Source organism: Ammospiza caudacuta, chromosome 3 (genome assembly GCF_027887145.1).
Source record: "Ammospiza caudacuta isolate bAmmCau1 chromosome 3, bAmmCau1.pri, whole genome shotgun sequence".
Classification (NCBI taxonomy): Eukaryota; Metazoa; Chordata; class Aves; order Passeriformes; family Passerellidae; genus Ammospiza; species Ammospiza caudacuta.
The window spans coordinates 7,955,562-7,982,700 of NC_080595.1; the positions used below are offsets into that span (position 1 = coordinate 7,955,562).

General features: G+C 39.2%; 1 protein-coding gene across 1 annotated transcript in view; it reads left to right on the plus strand.

Annotated features, from left to right (window-relative positions):
- KIF16B (kinesin family member 16B) overlaps nt 1-27,139 on the plus strand; it is a 141,240-nt gene that overhangs the window by 649 nt on the left and 113,452 nt on the right. The window contains exons 2-5 of the mRNA XM_058801365.1: nt 15,689-15,758; nt 16,742-16,855; nt 21,205-21,321; nt 26,611-26,708. Coding sequence (XP_058657348.1) covers nt 15,689-15,758; nt 16,742-16,855; nt 21,205-21,321; nt 26,611-26,708 — 399 coding nt within the window. The remainder of the gene's footprint in view (nt 1-15,688; nt 15,759-16,741; nt 16,856-21,204; nt 21,322-26,610; nt 26,709-27,139) is intronic.

Genomic DNA, 27,139 nt, shown 5'->3' on the forward strand with positions numbered 1-27,139 from the left:
ATACATAGATATATAGATCTATATGGCTATATCTAGATATAGATACATCTCTATCTATATATAGATATATCTCTATATATAGATGTAGATATATCTGTATCTATATATGTATATATAAAACCCAGGCAGTCTGCTGCATTTGCTGTATGGACAGGAGCTCATCACCCACTTCCTGAGGTGTGTCTGGGAAATAAACACCATTTTCTTCATGAAATATGTGCATAATATACACGACAGAGTTGATGGTTTAAGTTAGGAATAATATGTGGAAAGCTGTCTGATTCTTCTGCCAGTGCTCTTCCTCTTCCCTTGTTCTGAATTTGTGTAGCCAGTTCAAAAGAAAAGTGGTTTAAAGCCCAGGCAGCCCATCAGGCTCCTGCTGTTCCTCTCACTGGATGTGATTCAGGTGTTTAAAACACACAGTTTGTCACATTCTGAAAGCTGCTCCATATCTTGTTGTTTTCAGTGGGGGAAAGACAAATCTTACGAGAACAGAGCTGATGAAGGTAGGAAGGGGAAAATATTGCAGGTTGGTTTTGAATAATTTAGGTGGTTAGGTCTGGGTTGGTGAATAATTTTGTCACACCCTTTTGGTTCCCCCTGCCTCTCCCTTGGGTCTAACCATGTGGTTCTTAAAAAAGTTAAAAATTATTCTATATTTACACTCCACTTTTCCTTCAAGAATCTCTGACAGCAGTTAGCATAGGTCTTCAGGGTATTAATAAGACTTGTTATGTTCAATGTTTTGGTAGCATGGAGAAGTTTTGCAGGAGGAGTGCGCCTGTGATCTGCTAAGAGACAAAAATGACACAGGAATGGAAAGCACATGGCAGAAGAGAGGGGTGGTGATTGTGATAGGCAGTGGAAGCAGAGATTTGTGAGTTTGCAAGTGTTGTGGTAAAGGAATATCACACAAAGGCTCTGGACGTGGTGACTGTGTTGCATGTAGGAGGATAACTTGGATGGGATTGGATCTGAGCATACCAAGAAAATGATGGAAACGATTTGTGGCACAGTGGAAAAGGGCAAACCTAAGAGCAGGGCAGGCAGAGCTGGGTGTGGTGCAAGGGGCAAGCTGAGAAAATGGTTTTTGTCACAGCTGTGTGGCAGCAGGCAGCTTGCTCTGAAAACTGGTGTCTGACCATGCAAACTGGAGAACCTGCCAGTTTAAGCTGCTAGAACCTTGGGGTTTATGGGATGCTGTTAGGTGTTTGTGAAACATTATAACGAAGCTGGATTTAGTGCCCTGGGATGTTGCTTTTAAGTGTTGATTTTTTATAGAGGCACAATTGGTGTTTGGTGTGGGACCCAGCACTGGAGTCACTGGTGTTCTTCTCTGTCAGTCACTGCTGCACTTAGGCTGGGTTTTGTAAAACCCTAATCCTAGGCCTGGGAGGATGCAGTAGCTTTTCTTTGCAGTGGGAAAGGCATGCCCAACTGCAGGCCAGGAGCAGTAATCATATTTTTCTCAGTGGTTTCTCCGAACTGTTGGAATTGGAAGTGGCCTCTGGAGATCATCTAGTGCAGCCCCCTGCCAAGGCAGGGGCACCTTGGCAAGAGTTCCCTTGCCTGTGTCTTCTCTCAGCTCTGCTCCCTTTGCCTTTTGGGTCCCTGGAGAATTTTACAGAGGAAAAGCCTTTCTGCCTATTCAAAGGATCTTCACAGCCAGGTGTTCCTTCTCCAGCACCACATTTCAAAATCCTTACCATGACACTGTATGGAGTTAATTTAGTTAAATATGCTTTGGTTTGTTTGAAGTTTAATAATACAGTGCAGCTCATTTTATGAGTCATTTTTAATTAGAGAAGGCCCAGTTGATGAATGGTTATAGGAGGACTCCTGCACTAAGGAGCAGTTGCACTGTGTGGGGTCACAGCACTGCTAATTGTGTGCTAAGCCATGAACAAGGATTTTGGAATGAAACCTGATGGGGAGAGGGTTGTTTAAGGATTATTTGCTGTTCTATTGCTTAGCTAACAAACCTTTTTGCTTTCTTCTTCTGTGATTTATTTTTAATCTTCATTTTCTCCGACTTGACCTGTCAAATCCTTAACCATTTAAGTCCTTAACCATTCTTTGAGTAACATCCCAAATTGTGTTATGCTGAAATATTTTGATTCTATCTCTGCATAATATCATGGAAGTATGTCTAATGGCTTTACAGTTACTGCTTTGAAACCAATTGTAGTATGAGCTTAGAAAGTTACTTGGTGAGTCTCCATCTGTCACTTGGTTTCCCTCATTCACCACTGAATTGCCATGACAGCCCTTAAGTCTCTGCTTGTAGCTGTGAATTTCTGTAAAGGCAGCAAAAAACCTTCAGCTGGCTCAAGTCTTGGTTTTTGTCATTGGATAGAAGGGGGGTGAGCTTGGGTGCTTGGTATATTCTGCTTTGGCAAGGTAATGGATTTGGACACCATCACTTCTAAGGTTCATTTTCCAACACAGTCACTAGAAACATTCCAAAGATGGGATTGTTGGGAAGTGTAATTAGCTTTGAGGCACTTTTGCTGACATACTGAACAGATGACTGTGGGTGACTGGTTACTAGTCACTGTCTTTTGCATAGTGTGATATCTGGGATCCTGATAGGCCTCACCTAATTCTGGCTCTCTATTTTTTATTATGCATAGCATCTGCACAGTTCATATAAATGCACTGCTTTATTTTCATCTGTTCATCTGTTTAAAAAAGAGAGAGAGAGTAGTATTTCCTTGCTTCCATTTTGTGTCATGTTTCATCTTTATGTAAACTAGAATTCAATTAGTGTTCCAGGAAGCCACTTTTATACTTTTATCAGTGTCTTGGTTTGAGACAATTTAAAGAAGATGCTGGAATGAGTTATCTCCTTTATGATTCCAATAATCTCTATCCACCAATAAGAAATGAATACTAATACAGGAAAGTTTTAAAAAACCATGGTTTATTTACAAACAGGTAGGAAAAAAATAAATAAAATATCTGCTGCTAAATATCAAACTGCTAGACCTCACCACCCCACTGGAATGTGAAAAACGCCAATCACTTGTTTTTGAAATTTTAAAAGTTTAATAGTAATAAAATGGTCATAAAAATACTAATACAATTAGAGTAATTAAAATTTGGACAATTTGAATTAAGACAATACAAGACAATAAAAACAAAGAGTTATGGACAGTCTGGGTACCTCTTTCTGGGCAAAATCAGCCTGAAAAAGGACTCATGTTAACAGAGGATTAACCCTTAAAAGCAACAGCCTGTTGCATATTCATACACCTCATCCATGATGCATAAATTCCATTCAAGCACAGGATTCTGTCTGGTCAGTGTCAGCTTCTTCCTCTGAATCCTGACAGCATCATCTGCCTGAGTGAGGCAGGAAGAAGTTCATTTCTCCTGATAATGGAGCAATAAATTCTCTTTCTCTGAAGGATTTAGGTGTCCTGTTATAGTAAAATCTATGTATTGTATAAGTGGCCTTGCCCCAGTCCTAATTGTTCTAAATGGGCTGCAGCTGTGCTGTCCTTAATTGGGCAGCAGCTGTGGCTAATGAAGATAACTGGGTAAAAGGGGGTGGGCTGGCTGGTCAGGGAGAGCCTTGGAGGAGCCCTCATGAAGAAGCAGAAACAACACTGCTGGGAGGAGCTGTGTGTGAGAAAACCACCCAGAAGGTATGGGACTCTAGAAATATGGTAACAGCAATATGAATACAACATCCTGTGGCTGCTATCTCAGTGCAAGTCCTTTCTTTAGAAAAAAAGTATCTTACATAGCACAGTTTCTATTTTAACATTTTGTTATAACCCAAAACTATATTTAACATACTACTTAAGAAAAAAAAGCTTTAGCTTGAGCAAAAATCAAACTGTGTGTGAAGCAAACACTGGGCTGTGCAGAGCCATGAACCTGGGCAGGCAGCTTTTAAAAACGCTCACTCCAAAAGCCAACTTCCTAAAACTCCCAATCCCAACTTCCTACCCCCCCATCCCATTGAGATTCCCAACTGCAGGGTCCTAAAGACCCAGGAACAGATGGATGGATGTAGATATATGTATAGAAGCATACACTCCTCCAATAAATGAATAAATACACCACCCCCCATGGTATATTTATTTATTGGAGGAGTGTATGCTCCTCAGATGGTTACAGGGTATGTTATTGTGGAGAGGTAGAAGGGAAGAAAATAAAGATAGTGCAGAAGGTAATCTCACAGCTGAGGAGTTGCAGCTGTACCAATCACCAAAGATTAGGAACAGGCCACAGCTGTGTCCAATAATGATGAGTGCTACAAAAGAGTGGCTTAGCTGGGTGAGGGGAGTTGGAGTTTGTTGGCTGTGCTGTGAAGGAGTCAGTGCTGTGAGGAGCTGCCCATGAGAACTCACCAAGAAGGTATGGGGCTTTTGAAATAAGATGACAACGCATTATCATTATGAATCACCCTAAGACAGTCAGTTAAATAAAACCATCTAAAATATGCCAAATAAGAAAAGCTGTTTTGATACTTAGTAAAGGATATGTCAGCTTGATTCTTCTAAATACTGCCACTAAATTCTTGTGGCTCTCAATTTCTTACACCTGATAGCTCTGTTCTGTTTGGCTTTTAACTCATGCAGTGATAGAGGGATGCAAGCTTTTCCAGACTTTTATCCTGTTTCCTCTCTTTCTTGTATTTGTATAAACTAATTATTGTGCTTAATTGGGTGAACAAACTAAATGAGGGTTATGTGCTGTCCTTACCTGCAAAGGTGCAGCTGACATCAGAAGATGGGTCTGCACTGTGATAAGTTTTTCTCTGTGCTTACCCAGTGCTCTCAGCATTTTTAGGTGATGAGTTGCCTAGGCTTTTTTGCAGCTCTCTTCTCATTGCCAATATGATGAAATAGAAATTCTAATTTGATTTCATGTTTAAGAAGGTTTTTTTCCCCTGCATGTACACACTCCAGAAGGGACCAATGGCAGAAGTACCTGTCCGACGCTGTAGTGTTCCATGTGGTTATGCAGCCATTCACAATTATGGCATGAGGACTCAAAGTTTTTCTGTTTGGTAGTGGGGAGACAGAGGAAGTATGTTCTGTTGCATAGAGACAGCTTTTGAGTGACTCTGGGATTTGTTTGGGTTGAAATCTGATACTTTAATCCACAAACACAGTCTGTGTGATTATTCATTGCATGTGAAGTTGGCCCTCTTGGATAACTGCTGGGTTACACCTGGAAGTCTGAGCAACTCCTCTGCATGCAGAGTACCTTGAGAAATCTACAACCAGTATCTTATCTTTAAAACTATCTGCTTGCACAATCCAGGCTGTAGTATCAACAGCAGAGTTTTCAATGGCTCAAGTTATAGAGCATTGCAAAAGACAGAGATATAAAAAAAGCTGTTTTGTTTCACAAGGAACTTGTGACTGGAGTGTTTTTGTAGCAGGAAAAAGAAATAAACAGGTAAACAGTGAAGAGCCAGCTGAATTCTTTGTTTCCATTCTAAATGTTTACAAGTATTTTAGGTAGCAACTTGCTGGGAGTATGAAATTTATAATTAAATAGCCATGCTTTTTAGAATTTAGAAGAGAAGCAAAAAAACATGCATGGAAAATGTATTATAAGATTGTCAATGCAGGGAAGAGGGAATGAATTGGTGTTTCAAATTAGAAATTAAGTATGAGTTACTGTATATTTTTAATTTTCAAGTTACTGTGTACATTTTTAATTTTCATAAGCTTATAAAGAGAGAGTGTTTTGACAAAATGTATAACATTAATGTATCACAGGTGAAATGAGAAATGGAGTGATTAGAAGGAAAGACACTCATAGCTAAATACCATATCTGTCTCTGAAGAGATAGCTAGACACTCACTGCTGGTTGTTGCCCTTTAGAGGTGTCCAGAGTGATCTCAGATAACAGAACTCACAGCTTAAATATGGCCAAGTGTTGCAATACTGTCACTTTCTGAACTACTGTACCAATGAGCTTTTATCAGCAAGCTGAGTTTGCTATTTCCTGTGGTAACTGTTTGAACTTCTATTTTAATAATGGTGCTTGATTCATAATCATGTACAATTCCTCTACTATGGAAAGGAGCTGAAAGATCCTTAAGCATAGGGTGAGGCTCTGATGTGCCTGGGGTGAATGTATATCTGTCCTGCCTCCGCCTTTTTATGTGGTTGAGTTTGAATCCAGTAAAAATTTACTTTGATGCTGAGTTGGCAAGATGAACTAACTGTTCTCAATGTGGCTTTTTTACCTGGCCACATTTTTGTGTTCAGAACCTTGAGCATATTTCACAACCTTTGGCAGATTTTTCCTTTTTTTCAGATTAGAAACATTTCTCTCCCTGAAATTAAGCTCATTGTGTATATATAATATATTGTGTATTATATAATATAAATTAAGCTGTGCGTATTATGTACATGTAAGTCCCTTCATCAGTGTGTTGTTGGCACTGGATCAGTGCATAACGGTGTAGACTGATCCCAGCTCTTGGATCATGTAAACTTGGTACTGAGAGTGCTTGAAGTCTGAAAGAAAAAGTGTTCTTAGTTTTGTAAGATACATCAAGAAATGTTTTTACTTTCTATCTTTCACCTCTTCAAAAGGAATGAGCTGTAGGGAGAGTTTTATTCTACGGTATGGTCATGAATCCTCTAGGATAGGTTCTGTACTACAGGGAGGAGCAGAGGAGTGAACATCAGCCTGACGATGTCCATGTCATCTCTCCTTAATAATCTGGTGCTTGTTCAGCTGTGGGTTACACAGTGGGGAATCTGACCTGTGTCTTATTCTGTAGGTGACATGACATGATTTTTGTGTGGCCACATGCTCAAGATGTAAAACCTGAGAGTAAAGAGAGGTGAGCAGGACATGCAGATGTGCCTGTTCTCCAGGGACTGTTGCTCCCTGGTTTTGGTGGTACTTGATGTCAGATGTGGTGACAATGTGTTATTTGAGAACAGATATCAGCAATAAATTATGACATAAACATTTGTGATTAGGAAAAAATGCTCTCAAGGATTATAAAAGTCTCAGAGATGGTAGTTGGGCTGCTGTTGCTGCCTGTAGTTCTGGGGTGAAGATGCAATTGAGTGTGCTAGGAATCGTAGATGCTGTATATTGTGATACCTTTAAATGGTATCCAGACAGATCATATATTTGAGAAAGGGTGTAGTAAGCTGAGTTATAAAGGTGTAGACAGACCATTAAAAAATGAGGGAAGGCTGGAGAACCTGCTCTTGAAGCAAGAACTTGCTCACAGCAGAGCATTGACTCAAAGGACTAGAAAATTAAAAAAAAACAAAAAAACCCCAGAGCCTAGTGACCTCACAGAAAAGTGTTGGTTGTCATATATAAAAATAAGAGCTGTCAGAAATCTTACCATCAATACATTTTAAGGTGTTTTTTTTTTTGTGTGTGTAAGAGTAGTAAATAGTGATATCTAAATAGTTTAGGCCTGTTTAAGTAGGAATGGAAAAAGCAGTTGTGAGGTGAGGAAAAAAACACCCAAGTTATTTTACTCAGGAGTTTAAGGAGAACATTGCAGGTGTAAAGCAGAACAGATGCTGTTCTGAAGAGCATAAATTGAAGATGGTCTAACCATGTGTTTGGTAAGGGGTGGTAAAGCACAGTACTGGACAGCAGGGTCTGAGGAGAGTGGGCTTTGCTAAAATAAGAAGTCAAATAGAGAAGCCATCAGCAAGGATAAGAGGTGCCTGGGAATTTGGATGCCACAGGTCAGGATATTCTAGAGAAACTTGTTGGACTCTCCTTAGGCTTTTCCACAAATGTCAGCAGTGCTCAAGGGAACTGGAATTAAGGGATTAGAGAAATTTAGGGAGCTGAAAGTTCTAGGCTTAGCACTAGAGGATGCCAGCACTCTCTGGTGTTTGTTTCTCTACAGTTTCTCACCTGTGCTGCAGTACATGGTCTTTAAATGTTAGTGATTTGTTTTCCTCTTCTTTCTATGCCCTTTCTCTCAGTGGTTGATTTTTGAAGGTTTTCTGCTTAGAAGCAATGGATCTGAACCAAGCACTGGAGCTGTGGTTGGTGCTTCCCCCAGCAAGGAAATATCTCCCAAAATCCTGTTTCTGGAAACTCATTATCTGAATTAAATTGGAAAAGATCAACAAAAATGATGGGAGTCCTTGATTCCAAGAATATCAAGCTACCTGTGTCATGACTACCAGGATCGGTTAGGAGATGCAACTCTAAATGTATTTTCAGGGCTTAAATGCTGAAAAGAGAAATTAAATACTTAGTTATGGCTCCTTCTAAATATCTCTGGAGTAATGGAATGAAGCTAATAATGGATCAGCTTAAACAGTATCTAAGGAATTACTGCTGGTGAGATAGTGCAGGTTGTGTGAGGATCTCCTGAGGCTCAGGCAGTTGGATAGAGCTAATACCTTTTAAGAAAGTCATTAGAGGAAATCTTGCTTCAATGGGAAGGTAAGACCTGGCTGACTGTTAAGTAGCTCCTGTGCTTGCCATTTTATCTCACACCTCCTCTTCAGTGGTTGTTGCACAGCTTTATACAGAAAAGTGAGAATAACTGAGGTATGCAGCCTTTAAAATTGGATCTTGCTCTTTTCATGTAGCAAAGAAGATGGATCAGGAGGGAGAGTCCCCAAGTGCAGAGCTTTGTCCTTGTGTTGGTGAGCAGCAAAACTGGAGTGGACTTGTGTAGCCACATTTCACAGAGAAAAGCAAGGCACAACTTCCCAAGAATATTTCTAGGATTAACATTATCTGAACCTCAGAAAAAGAAAAGACAATTCTTATCTCATTTACTGCTCCCTTGTTGTTCACAAGGGAATGCATTGTGGAAGATGATTTACCTGAAGGGAATGGATAATTGGATTTTGAGGTGTTTTGATTCACTGGCCAATTGAATCCAGGTGTGTGTGTTGGGACTGTCAGTGACAAGAGGTTGTGCAGTGAAGTGCAGTTGAGTGCTTGGCAGATTCCGTTTAGATGTAATGTAATATAGATGTAATACAATATAGAATAATATAGTATAATAAATTAATTATTTAGCCTTCTGATAAGATGGAGTCCTCCTCATCATTTCTCCTGGACATCAGGCAAAAATCTCTGCTAGACTTGTCCTGCAGAAGAAGCTCCAAGGAGTTTCAGCCAAGCACTGGACTCCCAGTAAGTGAAGAGTGAATCGCTGGGAGTGACAGTTCATTTTCCACAAACCACCACTTAGAGCCTCTGCTTACATGTGCTTATTCTTCTGTCCTCTTTAGTGCTTTAATGCAAATAGTTCAGAAGTTTTCTAAGCCTGTGGATTTGTCACAATCGTTTACCTTGTTTAGTCTGTCTCCCTCCATAGCATTGAAGAGCAAAGACCTTCCAATGCCAGTGGGGTTGGAGCACAGTGGTAGCACGGACACACGTGGGGCAGTGTGTTTATAGTGGCCTTATGTAGTTTGCAATCCCCAAAACTTTCTGGTCTTAAGCATTTTGAACTTAAAAGCTTGGTTTTAGAATAGTGTTTTCCAAGTCCTTTATTTTAGTATTATCAAACACATTGCCAGGTTATGTATGCATGTTATATCACTGAAATGATGAACAAGAAAATACCTTCAACTCCTGCTTCTTGTTGAGAATTCCCTGAGACCAGAAGGAAAAAAGGTGAATAAGTCTCTCTGAATTGTAGCTTTCCTGAGGAACTGAAGTAAGAGGAAAGTGAGTCTGCTTGTTTTTCAGGCTTTGTTTATTTGAAATTAGGAGTAGTTATGAAATAAATGGGATTAGCACTCAACTCTTCTAACCTAACTGAGCCTTAGGACTTGAAAGACTCTTAGTCTAAGTCTGAGTGTCTGAAAGGCAGGTATTATTGGTGAGAGCAGCTGGTTGAAGAGCAAAATACTCTGTTTTGCAGAGGCCATGAGTACAAAGCCAGGGTTATTTACTGAGAGAGGGTTTTTCAGAGTTATTTAACAAAAGGAGTGCATAGATGGCACTCAGCCTCTTAATTGCTGATGGGCTGAAGTTCTTATTGTTGATGAGTCAGATACTTCAAATATTAGCTTCCTGAAGACTCTTATCCAAAGGGTTTATACTGTAAATGCAAAGCAATAGTGAGATACAGAAACTTGGAGTGCACTCATAATTTTTCTGTATGCTTATACATTTGAAAGATATTCGTACTCAGATAACTGAACTCATTTATTGTTCTGTTCAGATTGTTTCTGTGTGTCTCAGTAAAGGAAAAAATCACAGTAGAAGAGCCTTATGGATTCCTTGAGGAGCTAAAAGAGCCATGAAGTCAGGCTCTCAATTTTTTCCCCAATGAATTTCTAATTTGCAGACTTCTACCCCCAGAAGACAAGGGCACTGCAGGGCAATTGTGAATTCCTGATCATGTTTTGCTGTACACAAGAGGTTAAGATAACACTGTCTTTGACTTGGGATTGCAGAGCTAAAAGGACAAATTGGAGGAAACAAGATATTAAAAACAAGTACACAAAGTATCACGTGGGCTGAAATCCAGAAGTCCCATTACCTTCATAGGGGTATAATAGTTACAGCAGAATTCCAGAATGTCATCCATATCAACGGTTGTGTTTGAGGTTATATTTTATGTTGCTTCTGCCAAAGATGGGCTTTTGCTACATTTCCTTAAAGGCTGCTCTCAGAAATGTGTAAGAAGAGGATTCACATGTGGCTATCTTAAAACTGTGCAGCACTAGTTCCCACTGGTGAGACCATTACTGAACCTGACCAGTATGCAGGCAAAGCAGGAAAGTTGCTGTTGAGGTATTCTTCTACTTGAATATTGAAGTTTTTCCAGATTATTGGGAGATCATGGTGCATGCAGATACAGTAACTTTAGTTAGCTGCTGTTTATATTTTAAAGTTTTGCGTATGTGGCCACTCACCAGTTGTGATCAGAGTTCTTGGAAGGTGGAGCTACCTAAAAGATTATATTGTATTTGTGGGGTGTTCTGTGGCAGGAAGGAATGATGAATATGACTCAGTGTTCTCAGAAGGCTAATTCATTATTTTATGATACTATATTATATTAAAGGATAATATACTAAACTACACTAAAGAATACAGAAAAGATATTTACAGAAGGCTAAAAAGATAATAATGACAACTCGTGATTCTTTCCAGAGTCCCAACACAGCTTGACCTTGATTGGCCATTGAGTCAAAAGAATTTACAGCAGAAACTAGTGAAACAATCTCTAAACACATTCCAAAGGAGCAAAACACAAGAGAAGCAAATTAGAAAACAAATTAGATAATTATTGTTTTCTTTTTTTTTTTCGAAGGCTTCTCAGCTTCCTAGGAGAAAAATCTTGGGCAAAGGGATTTTTCCAGAAAATGTGAATACCACAGTATTATTACAAAAGAATTTAAGAAGCAGATCAGGTACATGATTTAATATAGTGATCAATCTGTATGTGTTACTGTGAGTGTGCAGAGTTTTCCCAAGAACACTGGAAATCACTTGACAGAAGACAGCACAAAGGCACCTGTATGTTCATATTTTAGGAGCATTACTGCAATATATGAAACTGCTGGTTTTCGGTGTTGCTGGTAAAATTTATTCTTATGGCTGAAAGTGTTTAATCTAGGCTGTCCTTCGTACAAGAACCAATACATGTGTACTAGTATAGACTTAGAGATTATTTCTGTTTCATGTCATATACAAGATTTCCCTTGTGTCTACATTCTCTGTCACTGGATTTATTGTTCTGGTTTCAGCTGCACAGCGGACAAAGTCCTGGGATTAGCAGAACTCTCCCTTTTAATTCTTTTCAAAATTTGCCATTTAAAAAAAAAAAAAAAACAGTAGAAGGGAATGGGGGTATCATAAATCTGCACAAGCAAATGTTGATCACAGAAAACCCTATGGCCATATAAAACACCCTTTATGGCAAAATTCTCTTTTAAAGTACCAAAATGGTGCAGAGTTTCTGTTTCTTACTGAGACAAATGCAATCTGATCATAAGGAAGCTGTTTCTTTTCATTTCAATCCCCAGGAGTTTTTTCTTCTGTTTTCTTGTTTGGCTGGAAGTGAGGTGAAACTGAGGAGCTGGCACAGCTCATCTGTCAGCCAGCTCGGGCTCATTTAGGGCTTTGGAATCTGCTGGCTGCTGTCAGCTGGGTTTGACAGCACAGTAAAGGTCTTGAAGATAATGAAGATGTGCTGTCAGAGAAAATGGGCAGCTGTCAAGAGCTCCAGAGCTCTCCTGAGCAAGGGGAGGCTGCCACCCTTATCAGCTGTCACTGGTGCCCTGAGGGCTCCTTTCAAACTGAGCCTGAAGCACTTCTGACTGCACTTGTGCTGCTTGGTGTGTAATGTACAGGTGTTAACTTTAACATGTTCATATAACATGGCTTCAACCATTTAATGATGGCCTTGGAGCCATATTAGTCATGACTTGGAGATTAGGATTTGGAGATTCATTCAGCTTTTTGCTGTGTTGGTCTCAGGGAGCTTAGGAAATGCTGTGCTATTGCCCTGCTGTGATTTCCCCCCCTCTCCCCATTGCTCTTTCCTGCTGGAGTTAATTGCTGGATGACTGGCTGAATTGAGCAATACTAGAGGGGTAATTGCAGCACTGGGCGGGTGAATTTTCAGCTGTCTGTGCCAAGAAACTTGCCTGCATGATCACTTTGTCACTTGGTTATGAGCCAGGGGATCACGGGTTGTAAATTTCCGTCCCTTGTGATCCTGGAGCTCCACGTGGTGCATGAAGGAGCAGTGAGAACATCCTGGAGGCTGTCCCTGAGCGCTGCTGTGTGAGCAGATTTGGCTCAGGAGGAAGCAGGATTGCTGAAACCATCAAAGCCTCAATTGTGAGCCTGTTTTGGCAGCTGGTCTCTTTATATTATTTTGTGATGGAGGCTGGAATTTGCAGGGGCACAGTGTTTGGTTAGTGGCTGAAGCTCTTCTCTGGATGAGGTTGGGCAAGTGGTTCCTGTGGATGCTGGTGAAGGTGCTGGAGGGTTCTCCTAGCCCTGAAGGTTACCCAACACTGCAGTACAGTGTTTGCAGCCTGAACCTCATCTTGGGGTGGCTTCATCATGCTGGTGTCCCCATCATCTGTCTTTTTGCTCAGAAATTGGTTTTACAGCTTTAAGCTAGGCTCAGAGGGAGAAGGACTGGCATTTTTTTATGCTGTGTTCAAAACACAGAGATAAGAGTTTGGCTTTCTCTGAGCTCAGTGCTCTCTGAGTTCTCTACCACAGAGAAAAGAGAGAGAAATGGGAACTTTTTTGCTGGTTTTCCTTGTTAGCTATGGCAATAAAGGTTTTTCCAGAATTGTTTTTTATGGAACTGTGGAAAATTCTCATTGTGAATACTTTGCTTGGTAAATAGTTTTTTTCACATTTCTCTAAGGAGATTATCTCCCAGACTGGTTGGGGAGGGGTAGCTGAATCCTGCCCTTTAGAGGAAACAAATCTGTCCCAAACTTTTAACTAAGGTGGAACTTGCAATGAAAACTTTTTTGAAGTGACTTGGCCCTGATGAACTGCATTAAATGAGTGCCTGGAAATAACTGTCATCAAGCAAGACATTGTTTTTTTATGAGATGCTCTTAAACTCTGTATGTGTACAATAAATTATATGCAGCTGTCTCATATTAAAATGAAACTTGGGTGTTTGATTCTTGTTAATTTTTTCTTCCACTTCTTTCAGGTTGGCTTATTTATTCTGAGCCAAGTATTCCTGTTTTAGGTTGTCTTCTCACTACTCCTCCTTCAGAAATGCCGAATTCTATTTATGAGTTGTATGCTAGTGCTTTCCAAGGTCCTTTTTTAACACTTTGAAATCCTCATTCTTCAATAATGTTTAATAATATTATCACAAAATTAATTACTTTAGGCTTCTCAGAATTTTGTGTAGTTCATATATGGGTTTTAGACTTTAAATGTTTTGTACCATTATTCCATTATTGGGTAGCTTTAGCAGAGTAATATGGAGACCTGGCTAGGTCTGGGAAAGAAAGCACTGACATACTTGATTATTTCCCCTTGAATGCCTTAAACATGAAGAAATAAAAATACCGATAATTCTGGACCAAGGTTCTTCCTGCCTAGAGTCCTTACAGACTTCCTAGAGGAAGCAATTACAGTTTGCATTTGAAACAAATTTTTACAGTAGGATTGACCATTTAATTGGGCCAAATTACTTGTCACACCTTTGCTGAACAAATAGCTGCAGACAGGTGGAGAGTGTGGAAGAAGCAGGATGGCTGGGAGCCATCCACAGGCTGCATTACTGCAGTGCCAAGATCTATTTCCTGCAAAAAAATACCATTGGACACTTTTCTCAATTTCCCTGTTTATTATCTGTAGCTGTATTTTGGTGTTTCAGTATCTTAATCTAGACTAGTAATCATAAGACATACCTCAAAATTTTCCATGGTAAATCTAAATTCAATTGTATAATTAATGCTGTAATTATTACAATTTTCTCTGTCATTAGCTCCAGAAAATAACCTAATGTGTTGATATTTGCTTAAGCATTTTTATTTACCTAATCTTTATTCATTAATGTCGATTTTAAAATGGGTTTTGCTTTTCTTTACTATTTCTGCTGGAAAAATGAATATGAACAGAGTAGCTGGAGGACAGAGACTTGGCTCATCTAGTGCACCACAAAGAAGAAAAAACACCAAAATCCTGAACTTGGTTGTCCTGTTATTGGGAAGAAATTTCTCTTTTGCATTTTGTGCTGGTGCAAGTGAATATCCAGTAGTGTGAAGCAGCACTTTTTAGCTTTAAAGCCCTCTGCTTTGCTCTGCACTGGCCAGGCACACCAGGGGACTTTGCAGATGACTGTGGGACAGGTGTGTCAGCATTTGAAGAGGGAGGTTTTGTGTGCTGTGCACCTTTCCCTTGTGGCTCTTTTTTCCCTGTGCATGTTTTCATTAGCACAGGAGGTGCTGAGCTCCAGGCTGTCATTCAGGAGCAGCCTGTGTTGCTCTCATGAGTAACAATGGTGAAATTGCATCTCTGGCAGCAGGTTGGTACGTGCTGGGTTTAGGCACCAAGCTCACAATTTTTTATGGTATTTTTGAAAACAGTCAGAAACCATTGTGAAATAAATGCAAGTGCATGAAAACACTTCTTTGGAACTGGAATTTTTCCTTCCTGGCATCCTTGTGCTTTGGGAAGCCACAAACCTGTGTGATTCTTTATTGGTAATACAGCCTCTCTCCTTTGCTCCTATGATGCATCAGAACTCAAAACACAGGCTTGGTACCTTATTTCTAAAAGAGTTTTAAAATACTAAGTTTAAACATTCAGTCCCTGTTAGCTAGACTATATGGATAAGTGGGAACTGCTGCTACTGGAATGTTGGTGAGAAGCTGGGGCTTGTGATGTTGTGTTCTGGTTTGCCCTTCCTTAGAGCCATGCATTTGACTGACCTGGGTTTTGGATCAGAGTACTTCCAATTAAGAACAAACCACTTAATTGACTTGCAGAGTTAAATTTCTGAAATGGGTTTCCTCACACTTCTGCTCTGTTTCTGGATGAAGGAATTTGGAGGCAAGCCCAAGTGCTCCAAATATATGCCATAGAAATAAATAAACATTGGGCACAAGAATTAAAAAATAAAATAAAAGTTAATTAATCTGCGAATTGACTGTGGCAGGCTGATGGGTGGACATATGACTCTGGATAACTGTGGTATATTTTATTTAACCTACTCAAATCTGTTGTTTTTTGGTTCTGTTTTTTTTTTAGGGAGAAAGATCTTAATGCAAAGTTTATTATTTCAATGGAAAAAAATAAAACAACAATCACAAACTTAAAGGTGAGTAAACACAATTTATAAAAGGAAGTTGTGACTCAATAGCTGCCAAAATATGACTGGACAAAACAGTGATGCTTGCTGCACTGTGGTCAATGGCTCCTAGTTGTTAAAATTCAGTGTTAAAGTAATGTTTTGGGGAAACCAGGTTACACTGTTATTGCTACACTGTGGTTTTCTGAAGATCACTCTGTAGGCTCTAGTTCATAATTTCTTCAAAGGTTTATCACTCAGGTCATTACTTAGCTGGGAGATGAAAGCCAACAATAGAATAGAGGTGTGTTTCTGATAGCTATAAAATCTCTGTTTCATCTGTAAAAGTCTTCTGAAATTGCCATGAAAATGAGCCAAGCCCAAAGTACCCATCCTTTGCTATAACCTTTTGATGGTGTATTTTAACATTTCTCTCAGCAAGAGAAGCCATGTGCAGCAAATTGGTTTTTGCAGGATATTTTCTCATGACTAATATATGAAAAGGAGTTTCAGAGTGTAGTTTCTTCAGAATGATTTGGAGCATGGTGAGTATTTCTGAAGTGTCAGCTCTCATGTTTTGAACATGATGATTGCCTTAAACAGCAGGTATGTCTCACCTTTTTAATTATGACTCCATGGTGAGGTGCTGTTCATGGTGCAAACATCTCTCTGGCTCCTTTAAATTATGTGTAGGATAATCCCTGATTATAATAACAGCATATATGAACCCATGTAACCTAGCCTAAGTATTGTGACAGAAATGTGCAGTGGGGTTAGAAGCAGTAAGCTAAAATTCAAATAATTGCTGCTGTGCTGCTTTATGAGGTGGCTTTCTTATTGAAGGGCATGCCTCCTCCTGATTTTGTGCTGTTGGAATCATAATCTCACCTGTCATGCATTTCTAAATGTATGTAGCATTATGTTAGATTTGCATTCTGATTATTTATTGTCAAATGTTTTTAATTACTTCATCAGGATGTGTTGTACCAGCTCTGTTTTCTTTTTTTTAATAGATACCAGAGGGTGCTACTGGAGACACAGGACGAGAGAGAACGAAAACATTTACCTATGATTTTTCCTATTTCTCAGCAGACAGTAAAAGTCCCAACTTTGTTTGTCAAGAAATGGTAGGATTTCTGATGTTAATAATTGATCTTTTTCCTTTCCCTTTTTTTTTGTCTTGGAAGCATTCCATGAAACTTCTTTCCATTGAAAGTGCATCTTCTGTAATTCAGAAACTTTCTAGATATCTGAGAGTCGGAATTTTGCTTTGTTCTTTTTTTTTTTAAACTTATCTAACAGTGTAAGTGGTATGCTTTCTAAAACAGCCGGCTGAATGCCTTCTTTCAAGTTCTTTTTTCTGATTGGTGTTGTATAAGGTCAAGTTAGAAAACATCTCTAAGCACTGAAATTGGTTTTGAAAAGCTTTTTAGAAAAAAATCCCTCTTGAGAAACAAGCTTTATTCACTTAGAAACAATCTTACCTGGTTGAAGTGTGAATTTTTTTTTTCCTTGGTCCCAAAGCCTTGGTACACATTGAAGAAGATTCTTTTTTTCCTCCTCCCTTGAGTATTCACCTTAGGAAAGGACAAAACAGTTTTTCTTTCTGCACAGTCAGAACAGAAGATGAAACTTGGAGCTATAGGCATTATTCAGATAAACAGACCCTTTGTGACATTGCATTTCATGGGAATGTTGAACTTTTTGGTTCTTTCCCATTCCCTAATACATTTATTAAGTGAATCTCAAGTAAGTTGTGATTGCTGACTTCTCTTTTGATGCTGTAAGCTTTAACTGAGAGTAGTTCTTTCCCCTTAAAATAATGCAAGAGTTGAGTGAATATCCTGTGAGCCAGCTGGGTCCATACCTTCTTGGTATGTATCCCATCTGCTCAGGAGCCCTTGAAATCAGGGATGCTGTAATGGCTTATCCTAAAAAGCCTCACAATTAAAACTATTCAGAAGAAACAGTAAGTTGAGGCCATTTAAAAATATTTATGAAAATGACAAGTTTTTGCCATTTTATATATATGTATATACAATTACTATAATTGATGGGGAATTTAGACTTGGAATTTTTCATTTAACCATCAGGGTAAGTGATAAATCCTCTTATATTCTGAATTCTTCTTTTATTTCAGTGATATGTTAAGGTTTGATAATGTATATTCTTAAACTTTCTGGATTGTTGTTTCTTGATGATGTTCTTTTAAGTAACATTTTTTTGCTGTTTTTTGAAATACCAGGAAACACACATTTATCTGGCCATCAATGCAGAAATACCCTAATTACTGTGGCAAATTGAAGTAGTAATGTATTTGAGAGGAATGATTTTGAACCTGAGATTCTAGTGAATGGTTTTAGGCAGGTGTTTCAGGCCATATGGCTTTGCTAGAATTTTAGCAAATGCTTTAAATTGAGCACGCAGAGTCAGGTAATTATTTATTTTAACTAATTTTGATACTGTATTTTTCTGTTCTGATTCTACATGAAGCTTCTTGTGACTTGCACCAGTTGTGACTTAAATTTATGGATATTTAATTCTTGGGTCTTCTAGATACCTGCCTTTAGATACTTCTGGAAAGCTGTGTTAGACAAGACCACCTTAGAGGAACCCCAGGAAGAAATTCATGGTGTTAGTAGGCTCTTGCTGTTACAGTGCAGGTTATTTACAGAATCCAAATTTGCTGTGAAACAAATAAGTTAATTCTTGTCAAAACAACGATTTGCAAAGTAAATTTGAATGCACACAAATAGATATCCAAGTTGTAGTCTATATTGATGTCCACTTTCCACATATAAGAGAGAAGTTCCCCTTTTCCAAGTTTTTCCTTCTGGAGCCATTTATCTGTTTCAGAGTGGGTCAGGTAGAGGCAAGATTACTATAACTTGCCCATGTCAGGAGTCTGTACAAACAAAAATAAATTAAAATGCCCACATACTGATGGCTGCAGCAGCCTTGAGCAATAAATTTTAAAGCTGTGAGTTTTATGATTGGTAATGATAGGATAAATCATAAATTTGGCTTCAGTGTGTGTGTTCAGTACTGTGCTGTTAAAGTGTATTCCACAGCCTTGGACACCTCCTGTATCTGGGCTGCCAGGAGTGTGGACTTCTCTTGCTCAGCTACAAAAATATTGTTTCTCAGGTGTTGTTTTAATTACACTGTGTGCAGTGCTTCAAAAACAAAAGGAACCTTTAAACTATAGGAGTGCAAGTCCTAAACGTGCACTGCACAATGGACTGTTTTGCCTTTGTTAATGATTTCATATTTAATTGAAGGCTTTGTAGTTAAGCTCTTATCTAGTTCCTGCAGAAATTACAATTTGCTGCACCAATGGCATAGAAGGGCCTCTTTTTTGCAGTCATCTTGCCACAGAATAAAATTGATCTTGATTGTTGGTGATGTGGTTGCCTAGTGCCCTTTGTTCATTATTATTACATTTTTCCATTTGAAAGGCAGAAAAATAAGAAGTGGAAATCTGTCTAATACTGCATACCTTATTAATATGCCTTGTAGATTCAAAATACGCTTTAGTATTCCAAAGTTAGAGTGGGGATGGCAATTTGCCATCAAGCTTCTTAGTTTGTATTCCTGACTGAGAAAAAAAAAATAGATTTTGGATATTTACTGCCCTTTTGTGACAAGCCAGTGTCTCATCCAAGCAGTCTTTGCTTCTAACCTGTGTTAAGCCTTTGTGTTCAGACAAGGCTGACTGTACCTGTCCTGTGTACCACCTCAAATTACATGCAAGACATGAACACATTTTTGAAAAGGAAAATTCCATCAAAAGAGTAGTGCATAAAGACTTGGACACAGAGAAAAATAGGGGAAAGAATAAAGCAGCTTTGGCTGATCTTTGTTCTTTGAGAGATATAAGTGGTTACAGCACTGTAACTCCTTTGCTGGAGGGAAGGTCAAGTGAAGTATTCCAAAGGCACATTTGAAGATTAGTGATTAAAGAAATTACCCAGCACTCCTTCTAGGGAGAAGCTGTGAGATTGTACTGTGCTTGTGCCATTCACTATTAAAAATGGCTTGTATGCCTTGGAGAATATAAACCACATACAGTGCACACAAGTAGCTAAACTATGTGAAGCATCAATGAGAGTTTTGAAAATCATGTCTAGATGGTGAGACACAGATTAATGTTTTAATGGGGAGAAATGCTGGACCAAGTGTTACTCTTTGCCCAGTGAGGGGTTGTCACATTCACATTTTCTGAAAAATCCCTTTGCCCAGGATTTTTCTCTTGGGAAGCTGAGAAGCCTCAGAGAAAAAGGAAAACAATTCTTATCTCATTTGCTTCTCCTGTGTTGTGCTCACATGTGGAATGTGTTTGGAGATTGTTTACCCACAGGTGATTGTTTCATTGGTTTTTGCTATGGGTTGTTTTCACTCATTGGCCATTTGGAGCCAAGCTGTGTCAGGACTCTGGAAAGAGTCTCAAGTTTTCATTATTATCTTTTTAGCCTTCTGTAAGTATCCTTTCTGTATTCTTTAGTGTAGTTTAGTACAGTATTCTTTAATACAATATGGTATCATAAAGTAATAAATTAGCCTTCTGAGAACATGAAGTCAGATTAATTCCTTCCTTCCTATGTCTAGGGGCAACCCAAATACAATAAGGGGTGTGGATTGAAATGAGGGGATGTTGATGAAAGGTCAGGAAAATCTGTGAGGTATGTTGAAAGGAGCCAGTATTGCAGAGGAAGGTGGTGAAGGCATCTGGTGAGAGCTGAATTTATTAGCTGAGAACAGAGTCCCATATTATGTGATGTGGAGGAAGGATCATTATTAGTTATTACATGGTGAGGCTAAAAGAGAAAGGATTAAATCATGAAAAAGGGTCACTTACCACATTGAAAACAAATTTCCATGTTTGCCAGCCTAGAAAGCATTGCTATGTGAAAGCCACTTAAGAGGAAAATACAGAGAAGATTATGGGTCATGTTCTTACACTTGATTAAAGCAAAAAACCCAAAACCAACCATCAAAACCCTCTAAAAAGACAAAGGAAGAAACTGACAGAATCATGGAAATATTGACAGAATCATGGAAATGTTTCCTTTTGAGCAGGGAGTGGGTATTTGCAGAATGTGGAGAGTTGGTGAAGATACAAAAGATAATAACATAAAATACAAATAATATAAGATACAAAAAGATAATAACAAGAATGAAAAGTGAATGGAGTAGCTGAGATTGCTGAAAGACATTGGGGCTTTAGAAAGGAAGGTAGCAATTTGACACATCAAGTTTTCTGTGACTGAAACAAATAAAAACCAAACCACTGCAGAGCTGTAAACGAAGTTTGGTGAATGAATATGAAACAAGTAGTATTTTATTTGAAATATTAATTTCCTCTCCTGTAGTAAATAGGTATTTTGTGGTATTCAATATTTGCATGCTGGGCTGATGGCAATCTTCTTCCCCAAGCTTCTGAAATGGCTTAAACATTTTTTTATTTTATTTTTAGGTTTTCAAAAACCTTGGTACAGAGGTGCTTAAATCTGCTTTTGAAGGTTATAATGCCTCTGTGTTTGCATATGGACAGACGGGCTCTGGCAAGTCCTACACCATGATGGGAAATGCGGTACGTTGTGTTGTCACTGAACTCTAAAATACCACCTTGGAAGGGCCCTCCAGGATCATTTGGTCCAACTTTTCCTGGCAAAACCTTGTCAAGTCAAGATGGCCCAGCATCCTGTTCAGATGAATCTTAAAACCATTGATGGTTGGGAATCCACCACTCCCCTGGGCACATAATTCTAACTGCTGATTGTTCTCATGGAAAACGATTCCCTTGTATGCAGTCCCATTCTCTGCAGGAGTATTTTGTGTCTATTACCAGAGACTCCTTGTAAACAGGAGTCTCCATCTTCTCTGTAGGCACTTGTTAAATACTGGAACATGGTTATAAGGTCTTCTCTAAGTCTTTTATTCTCAAGGCTGAACAAATCCAACTCTCTGCCTTTCTTCACATGGCAGCTTCCCAGTCCTTTGGTCATCCTTGTGGCCCTTTCCAGCCTGTCCACATATTTTTTTTATGGCAGAGACCAAAACTGAATGCAGTATTCTAGGTGTGACCTGACAAGTGCTGAGTAAAGTGGGACAATGACTTTTTCATCTGTGCCCTGGTTGTTGTGATGCAGTCCAGCATCCTGTTGGCTTTCTTTGCCACACTGTTTGCTCTTGTGCTTGCTGTCCACAGGACCCCAAGTCCCTTTCCACAGGGCTGCTCTCCAGCCAGATAGATCCCAGCCTTGCTGTGCTCCTGGATTATGTTCTTTCATGTGCAAGACCTTATATTTGTTGAACTTCATGATGTTCTTGCTAGCCCACTATATCAGTTTATCCAGGTGTTACTTCAGGGTGGCTGTCCCTTCTAAAGCTTTGACTTCCCCACTCAGTTTGGTGTCTTCATCAGACTTGGCTGTGCTACTCTTGTTGACTTTGTTCAGGTCACTTATGCAGAGTTGAACAGCCTTGGGCCCAGTATTGATTCCTGGAGACCCCACTTGTGACAAGTTTCCAGTTTTACCAGGAGCTGTTTGCCACCACCCTCTGAGTGCAGCCTCTGTAACATGTTAGTTTCTTTAGCAGCAGGCTGTGGGAAACCATGTTGAAAGCCTTGGAGAATTCCAGGTAGACAATGTCCACTTCTTGTGCCACATTGAGTGAGCAGGTGTGTATTTTTGGAATGGATTAAAATTGCAGTTTTTATGGGATTTTTAATACTGCTTCTGTCTGTATGCTACTAACTCTTCCATATATCACACCTTCTAAACTTCTAAGTAATTTTTGTTCAGTAACAAAGCCAAAAATTTCTAATGTTACTGCTGATTTTTTATGCCCAACTTGAGACAAAAAAAAGTAGATACTGATGTTGAGAAAAGTAATGGTCAGCTTTTTCTGAAGGTATGTGCTTTTTAAACCTCTTTTGAAGATTCAGAAGAATAAAATAGGTCCTTAGAGAAGGCTGTCAGGCAAGAAGCAGAAATTGGGCATGACAGTAGTTCATCAAACCCTTATGAGATTACACAGGAAATGAAATTTTAGGGATTTTGTCCTATTGAGCACTGCAGGAAGAGTATTGTGTGATAGAAGGTATTTGGCACTTTGTGAATGAAGGATGAGAGTGGGTTCTTGCAGTTGCTTCTGTAACTGTCCAAGGACAGAGAGACCCCACTAAACTTTTGGGGGTGGAGCAGTTTAGAAAGACTGACTGATGGAGCCTGTTTGCCAGGCAGCCTCTGAAAGTTCCATTCTTTAATCCTTGGGAAAAGAAATGTATTGTGTTTTCTGCCAGTAGAAGTGAAAAGGAGAATTTAACACTTATCCTTCTTTGGATAGATCACTCTTCTGAAATGTAGTAAGATTGGGCTCTTTGCACCTCCTCTGGCTTAGGAGAGTAAATTAGCTATAAATCTTTTTCTTTCAGTTGTCACAAAATAAGTAGCTTTATATTTACCTCAATATCATAAGCAGAATTGACTTTTGTAGTCAGAAAAGATCTCACAACCTAGGTGTGGATTTCTATTTCAGAAATTTATAAAAGTGACATTTTTATGAGACTGCCTCACTATATATAATGACTGTAATTATCAAAACAGTTTGCAAATGAATAGATGCTGGAGTTTGTTTGACACTATTCAGCAATAAAGGTCTAATCTTCTTGGCATGATACATAAATACTTTAATCTGGCTTTGTATAGAGTGCATTTAAAGTATACTCAGCTGGCAAGTTAAATGCTTCAAAATTGATGGCCCTGTCAGAGAGACTACAGTGCTATAAGAAAACTTGAATTGGAAATAAGTATTCTTTCTTCCCTACTTCAATTTAAAAAGCCTGGGTTCTGTTCTCATTTTGTTTTCAGTATTTGCTGTTCTTGGCTCTGGAAGGCTTCTGCAATTCTATATACAGCAAACATTTCAAGAAATATGTGGGGCAGTTAGAATGTTGAGCAGAGATACTGAAATGAGCAGAGATATATAAAATATCAGGGAATTCAAACTTGGATATGCAGAGAAGGCCAAGACTATGGGGGATTAAAAGTCTTCTAAGACCTGAAAGGCTGCTACAGAAAGGAAGAGGATAATTTGCTCCTTATGGTCAAGGTAGATGGGCAAAACTCAGTACATTTAAATTGCAATAAGGATTTTTCTGGTTAAATAGCACAGAAGAAGAACAGGCTTTTAATGAGAAAATTCAGCTTTTGAGTGAACTACCTATTTTGGTTCTTCTGATTTTCATGTCTGGAAACTCTGTAGGCCAGGAAAAAAATAGTCAAAGCTGTAGTTGATACTCCCCTTTATCTCTAGGGGGTGAAAAGGTGAAAGTGTTTAAATATAGTTTCCAATGAAGAGTGTACATTCTTTAAGATGTACATTTTACTAGCATAATACTCTGGGCACTGTGTGTGCTTCATTTCTCAACGTTCTATTGCTAAGGTTGAAATTACTCATTTAGAGCTCATACTTCCTATTTTAAGCCTCTTTTTGTGGTTGCTGGATTATGTCAGACACTAATGATTTGCCTAAAACTTTGTGATAGATCTTCCATGCTCTTTTCCCCTAAGCTTTAATTAAAACTATTCAGGTGTTTCCAAGCATGAGATGAAAGAAAAGTATTTTCCCTCTTCTGTTGTGTAAAAAAATTAAAATAAAGTGTGTCTGGGAATTTCCAACTCTGACCCATGAAATTTTACCTGGAAATAGAGATTGATAATTGACAGATATTGGGAAAGGCTGCTCCTCTGTTGCCAGAGGCAAGTGTCTCAAAAAAAAGCCTGATTAATCTGCAAGTTTTTCCCTTAATGTGGGATTCATTTTGGTTTTCAGGTGCAGTCATGTTAAGAACTAGGATAGGAGCAGAGAACAAATTAATATTTCAAAGAACGAAGCTTGGTTTGAGAAGGATAGACTCTGATTAAGAGGAGGAAGTTGGGAAATGGCAAAATGGAGGGATAAAGTGTAATTAAGAAACTGGAAGTGACTGAATGATGAATTGGGAATTTTATCTGAGCAAAGGAATGAGGAAGAAGAGCTCAGAGGTGGTACCTGGAACAAGATTGCTGTGACAGAGAATGCAGGGAGAAACTGAAGAATGAGGTCAGACCAGTATGGGAGCAAACTTGAGTGAGCTTGGGCAGAAAGGGTTGAATTTTTGTAGGAGTCCAAGTGGAAAAGAAATCTTCCACTTGGAAGATTTCTGGCTCTGGCAGAGTTTGGGGCAGGGGGAGTCCATTGGCTTTGTGTTTTCCTGTTGCCAGTTATCTGCAGAATCCCGCCAGGGAGTGCTTAGTCTGTGTTCACATTGAATGTGCGGTCTGGCTTCTCCTAATTGGCATCCTGCTTAATTACAAGGCCCCTGACTGTAGACACAAGAGTATTTCTTCTTGCACTGGTAAATAGTTAGTCCATCACATTGAATCTCTTACATGCTTTTAGACTGGAGGGAAATTATAGCTGACAGACTGTTTTGTGAGCTGCTCCTGAGCCTGGACCTCTTACCCCAAAGCTCATTTGTATGTTTATATCCTGTCCTGTTATTCCAGGGAGCCATGGCTCTGAGGGAGGTTAACTGCCATCTCCCTGAAGTGTGGGGAGATGTCCTCAGCAGGACTTGGTCACCTCCCTAATCCTACTTGGTGGGAATGGGGCAGCTGGGAGTGAGCACCCCTGTGTCAGATGAGACTGGACCTGTGCTACCATGATATTTTATGAAAAATCCTTTTTGCTCAGGATTTTCTCTTGGGAAGCTGAGTAGCTTCAAAGAGGAATGAAAACAATAATTACCTGATTGCTGCTCCTGTGTTTGCTGCTTTGGAATTGGACATTGTTTACCAAGAGGTGAATATTTGATTGGTTCCATGTGAATTGTTTTTAATGAATGACCAAACAAAGCCAGCTGTGAGTGACTCTCTGAGGAGTCATGGGTTTTTATTATTCATTCTTTTCTAGCCTTCTGATGAATCCTTTCTCTTTCTTTAGTATAGTTTCACTATAGCATTCTTTTAATATAATATAAAATAATAGAACAGCCTTCTGAGAACATGGAGTCAAATTCTCATCTCTCACCTTGTTCTGGGGACCTCACAAACACCACAGACCTGTGTGGCATTGTCCTGCTCCTCTGCTGTAGGGAAAGCCCTCACTACAGCTCACTGCTTGGCTGGAGAGAACTCTTCCAGGACCAGCAAGGAAAGCTACATGCTAAGTTTCTGGGTATCTCAGTGGAATAGATCCTTTTCAGTTTGCTTTATGAAACCAACCAAGCATTTCATGCATAGAAGCTCTTTGTCTGCAGAGACAAACTTTCAGTGGTTAATATCAAATGAAATTTGGCTGGGTTGTGGGATATGGTGAATCAAGATTTAATTTTGTTGTCATGTACTAATTTATTCAGAGGATCTGTTGCACTGTTCAACACAGGAAAGACTGTGACCTGGGAATTGGGGGTTTGAATGAAAATGTCCCATGGCTGTTTGTCTGTGGCTCTTGTCCTGTTCTCTGCAGTTGTTGCCAAGTGCACAGTGAAATGGGATAGAAGCAGTGAAAGATACTGGTGAGATAAGGCAGTTCATGACTTACTCTGGGAAGCCAGTCTCTGCCTTAAGCAGGTGGGATTATTCAAACTGAGAGGGATAAAATATATTCCAGTAGCAAAGAAATTAAGCTAGTTTTACATTCCACACACAAAAGAGTTAAAGTGGCAAGGGGACTGCAGTTAAATAAAAGGCAAGAGAATGTTTGCTGAAAAGTTTTGATTTTCCCCCTTTCTGGAGTCTTAAACTCTCCACTAGTCATCTAGGGTTTTGTTTTTCAAAGTATATTGTGCATGCATATATAGGCTTGGAATTAAGAGTTGTTGTTTTTGCAGGGTGATGCAGGTTTGATACCTCGAATTTGTGAAGGATTATTCAGCAAAATAAGTGAAAAAACCAAGCGGAACGAGGCATCCTTTCGAACAGAAGTCAGGTAGGTCATGGCATGTTAAGGGTTTGCAGGTTATCAAACTTGTTTCAGTTACAAACACTCTGTTTCACTTTATCCCTGGGAAGAGTGCATATTTTTCAAAAATAATTTTTTATGCTTGGCCTCAGTCCTATAATTGATTTTTGTTGGCACTTGCAGTCGAATTGTGCAGTACTTGTACCTTCAAGCCAAGAGCTGAGCATATTGTGTCATTTATATGACAGTGCAAATGCCTTTGCTACTGGACAGCATCTTCCTTTTTTTTAACCTTTATTTCAGACTGACATTAGGAGATCTTGATCTTGCTCATGTCTGCTTTCTTTCCACTTCCTTCTTGCCTTTTGGGCTTTTCCTTTACGATACAATACCTTGTAGTCATTATTACCTTAAGACAGCTTTGGGTCTATGTTCTTTCTCCAAGTATTTTGCTTTCA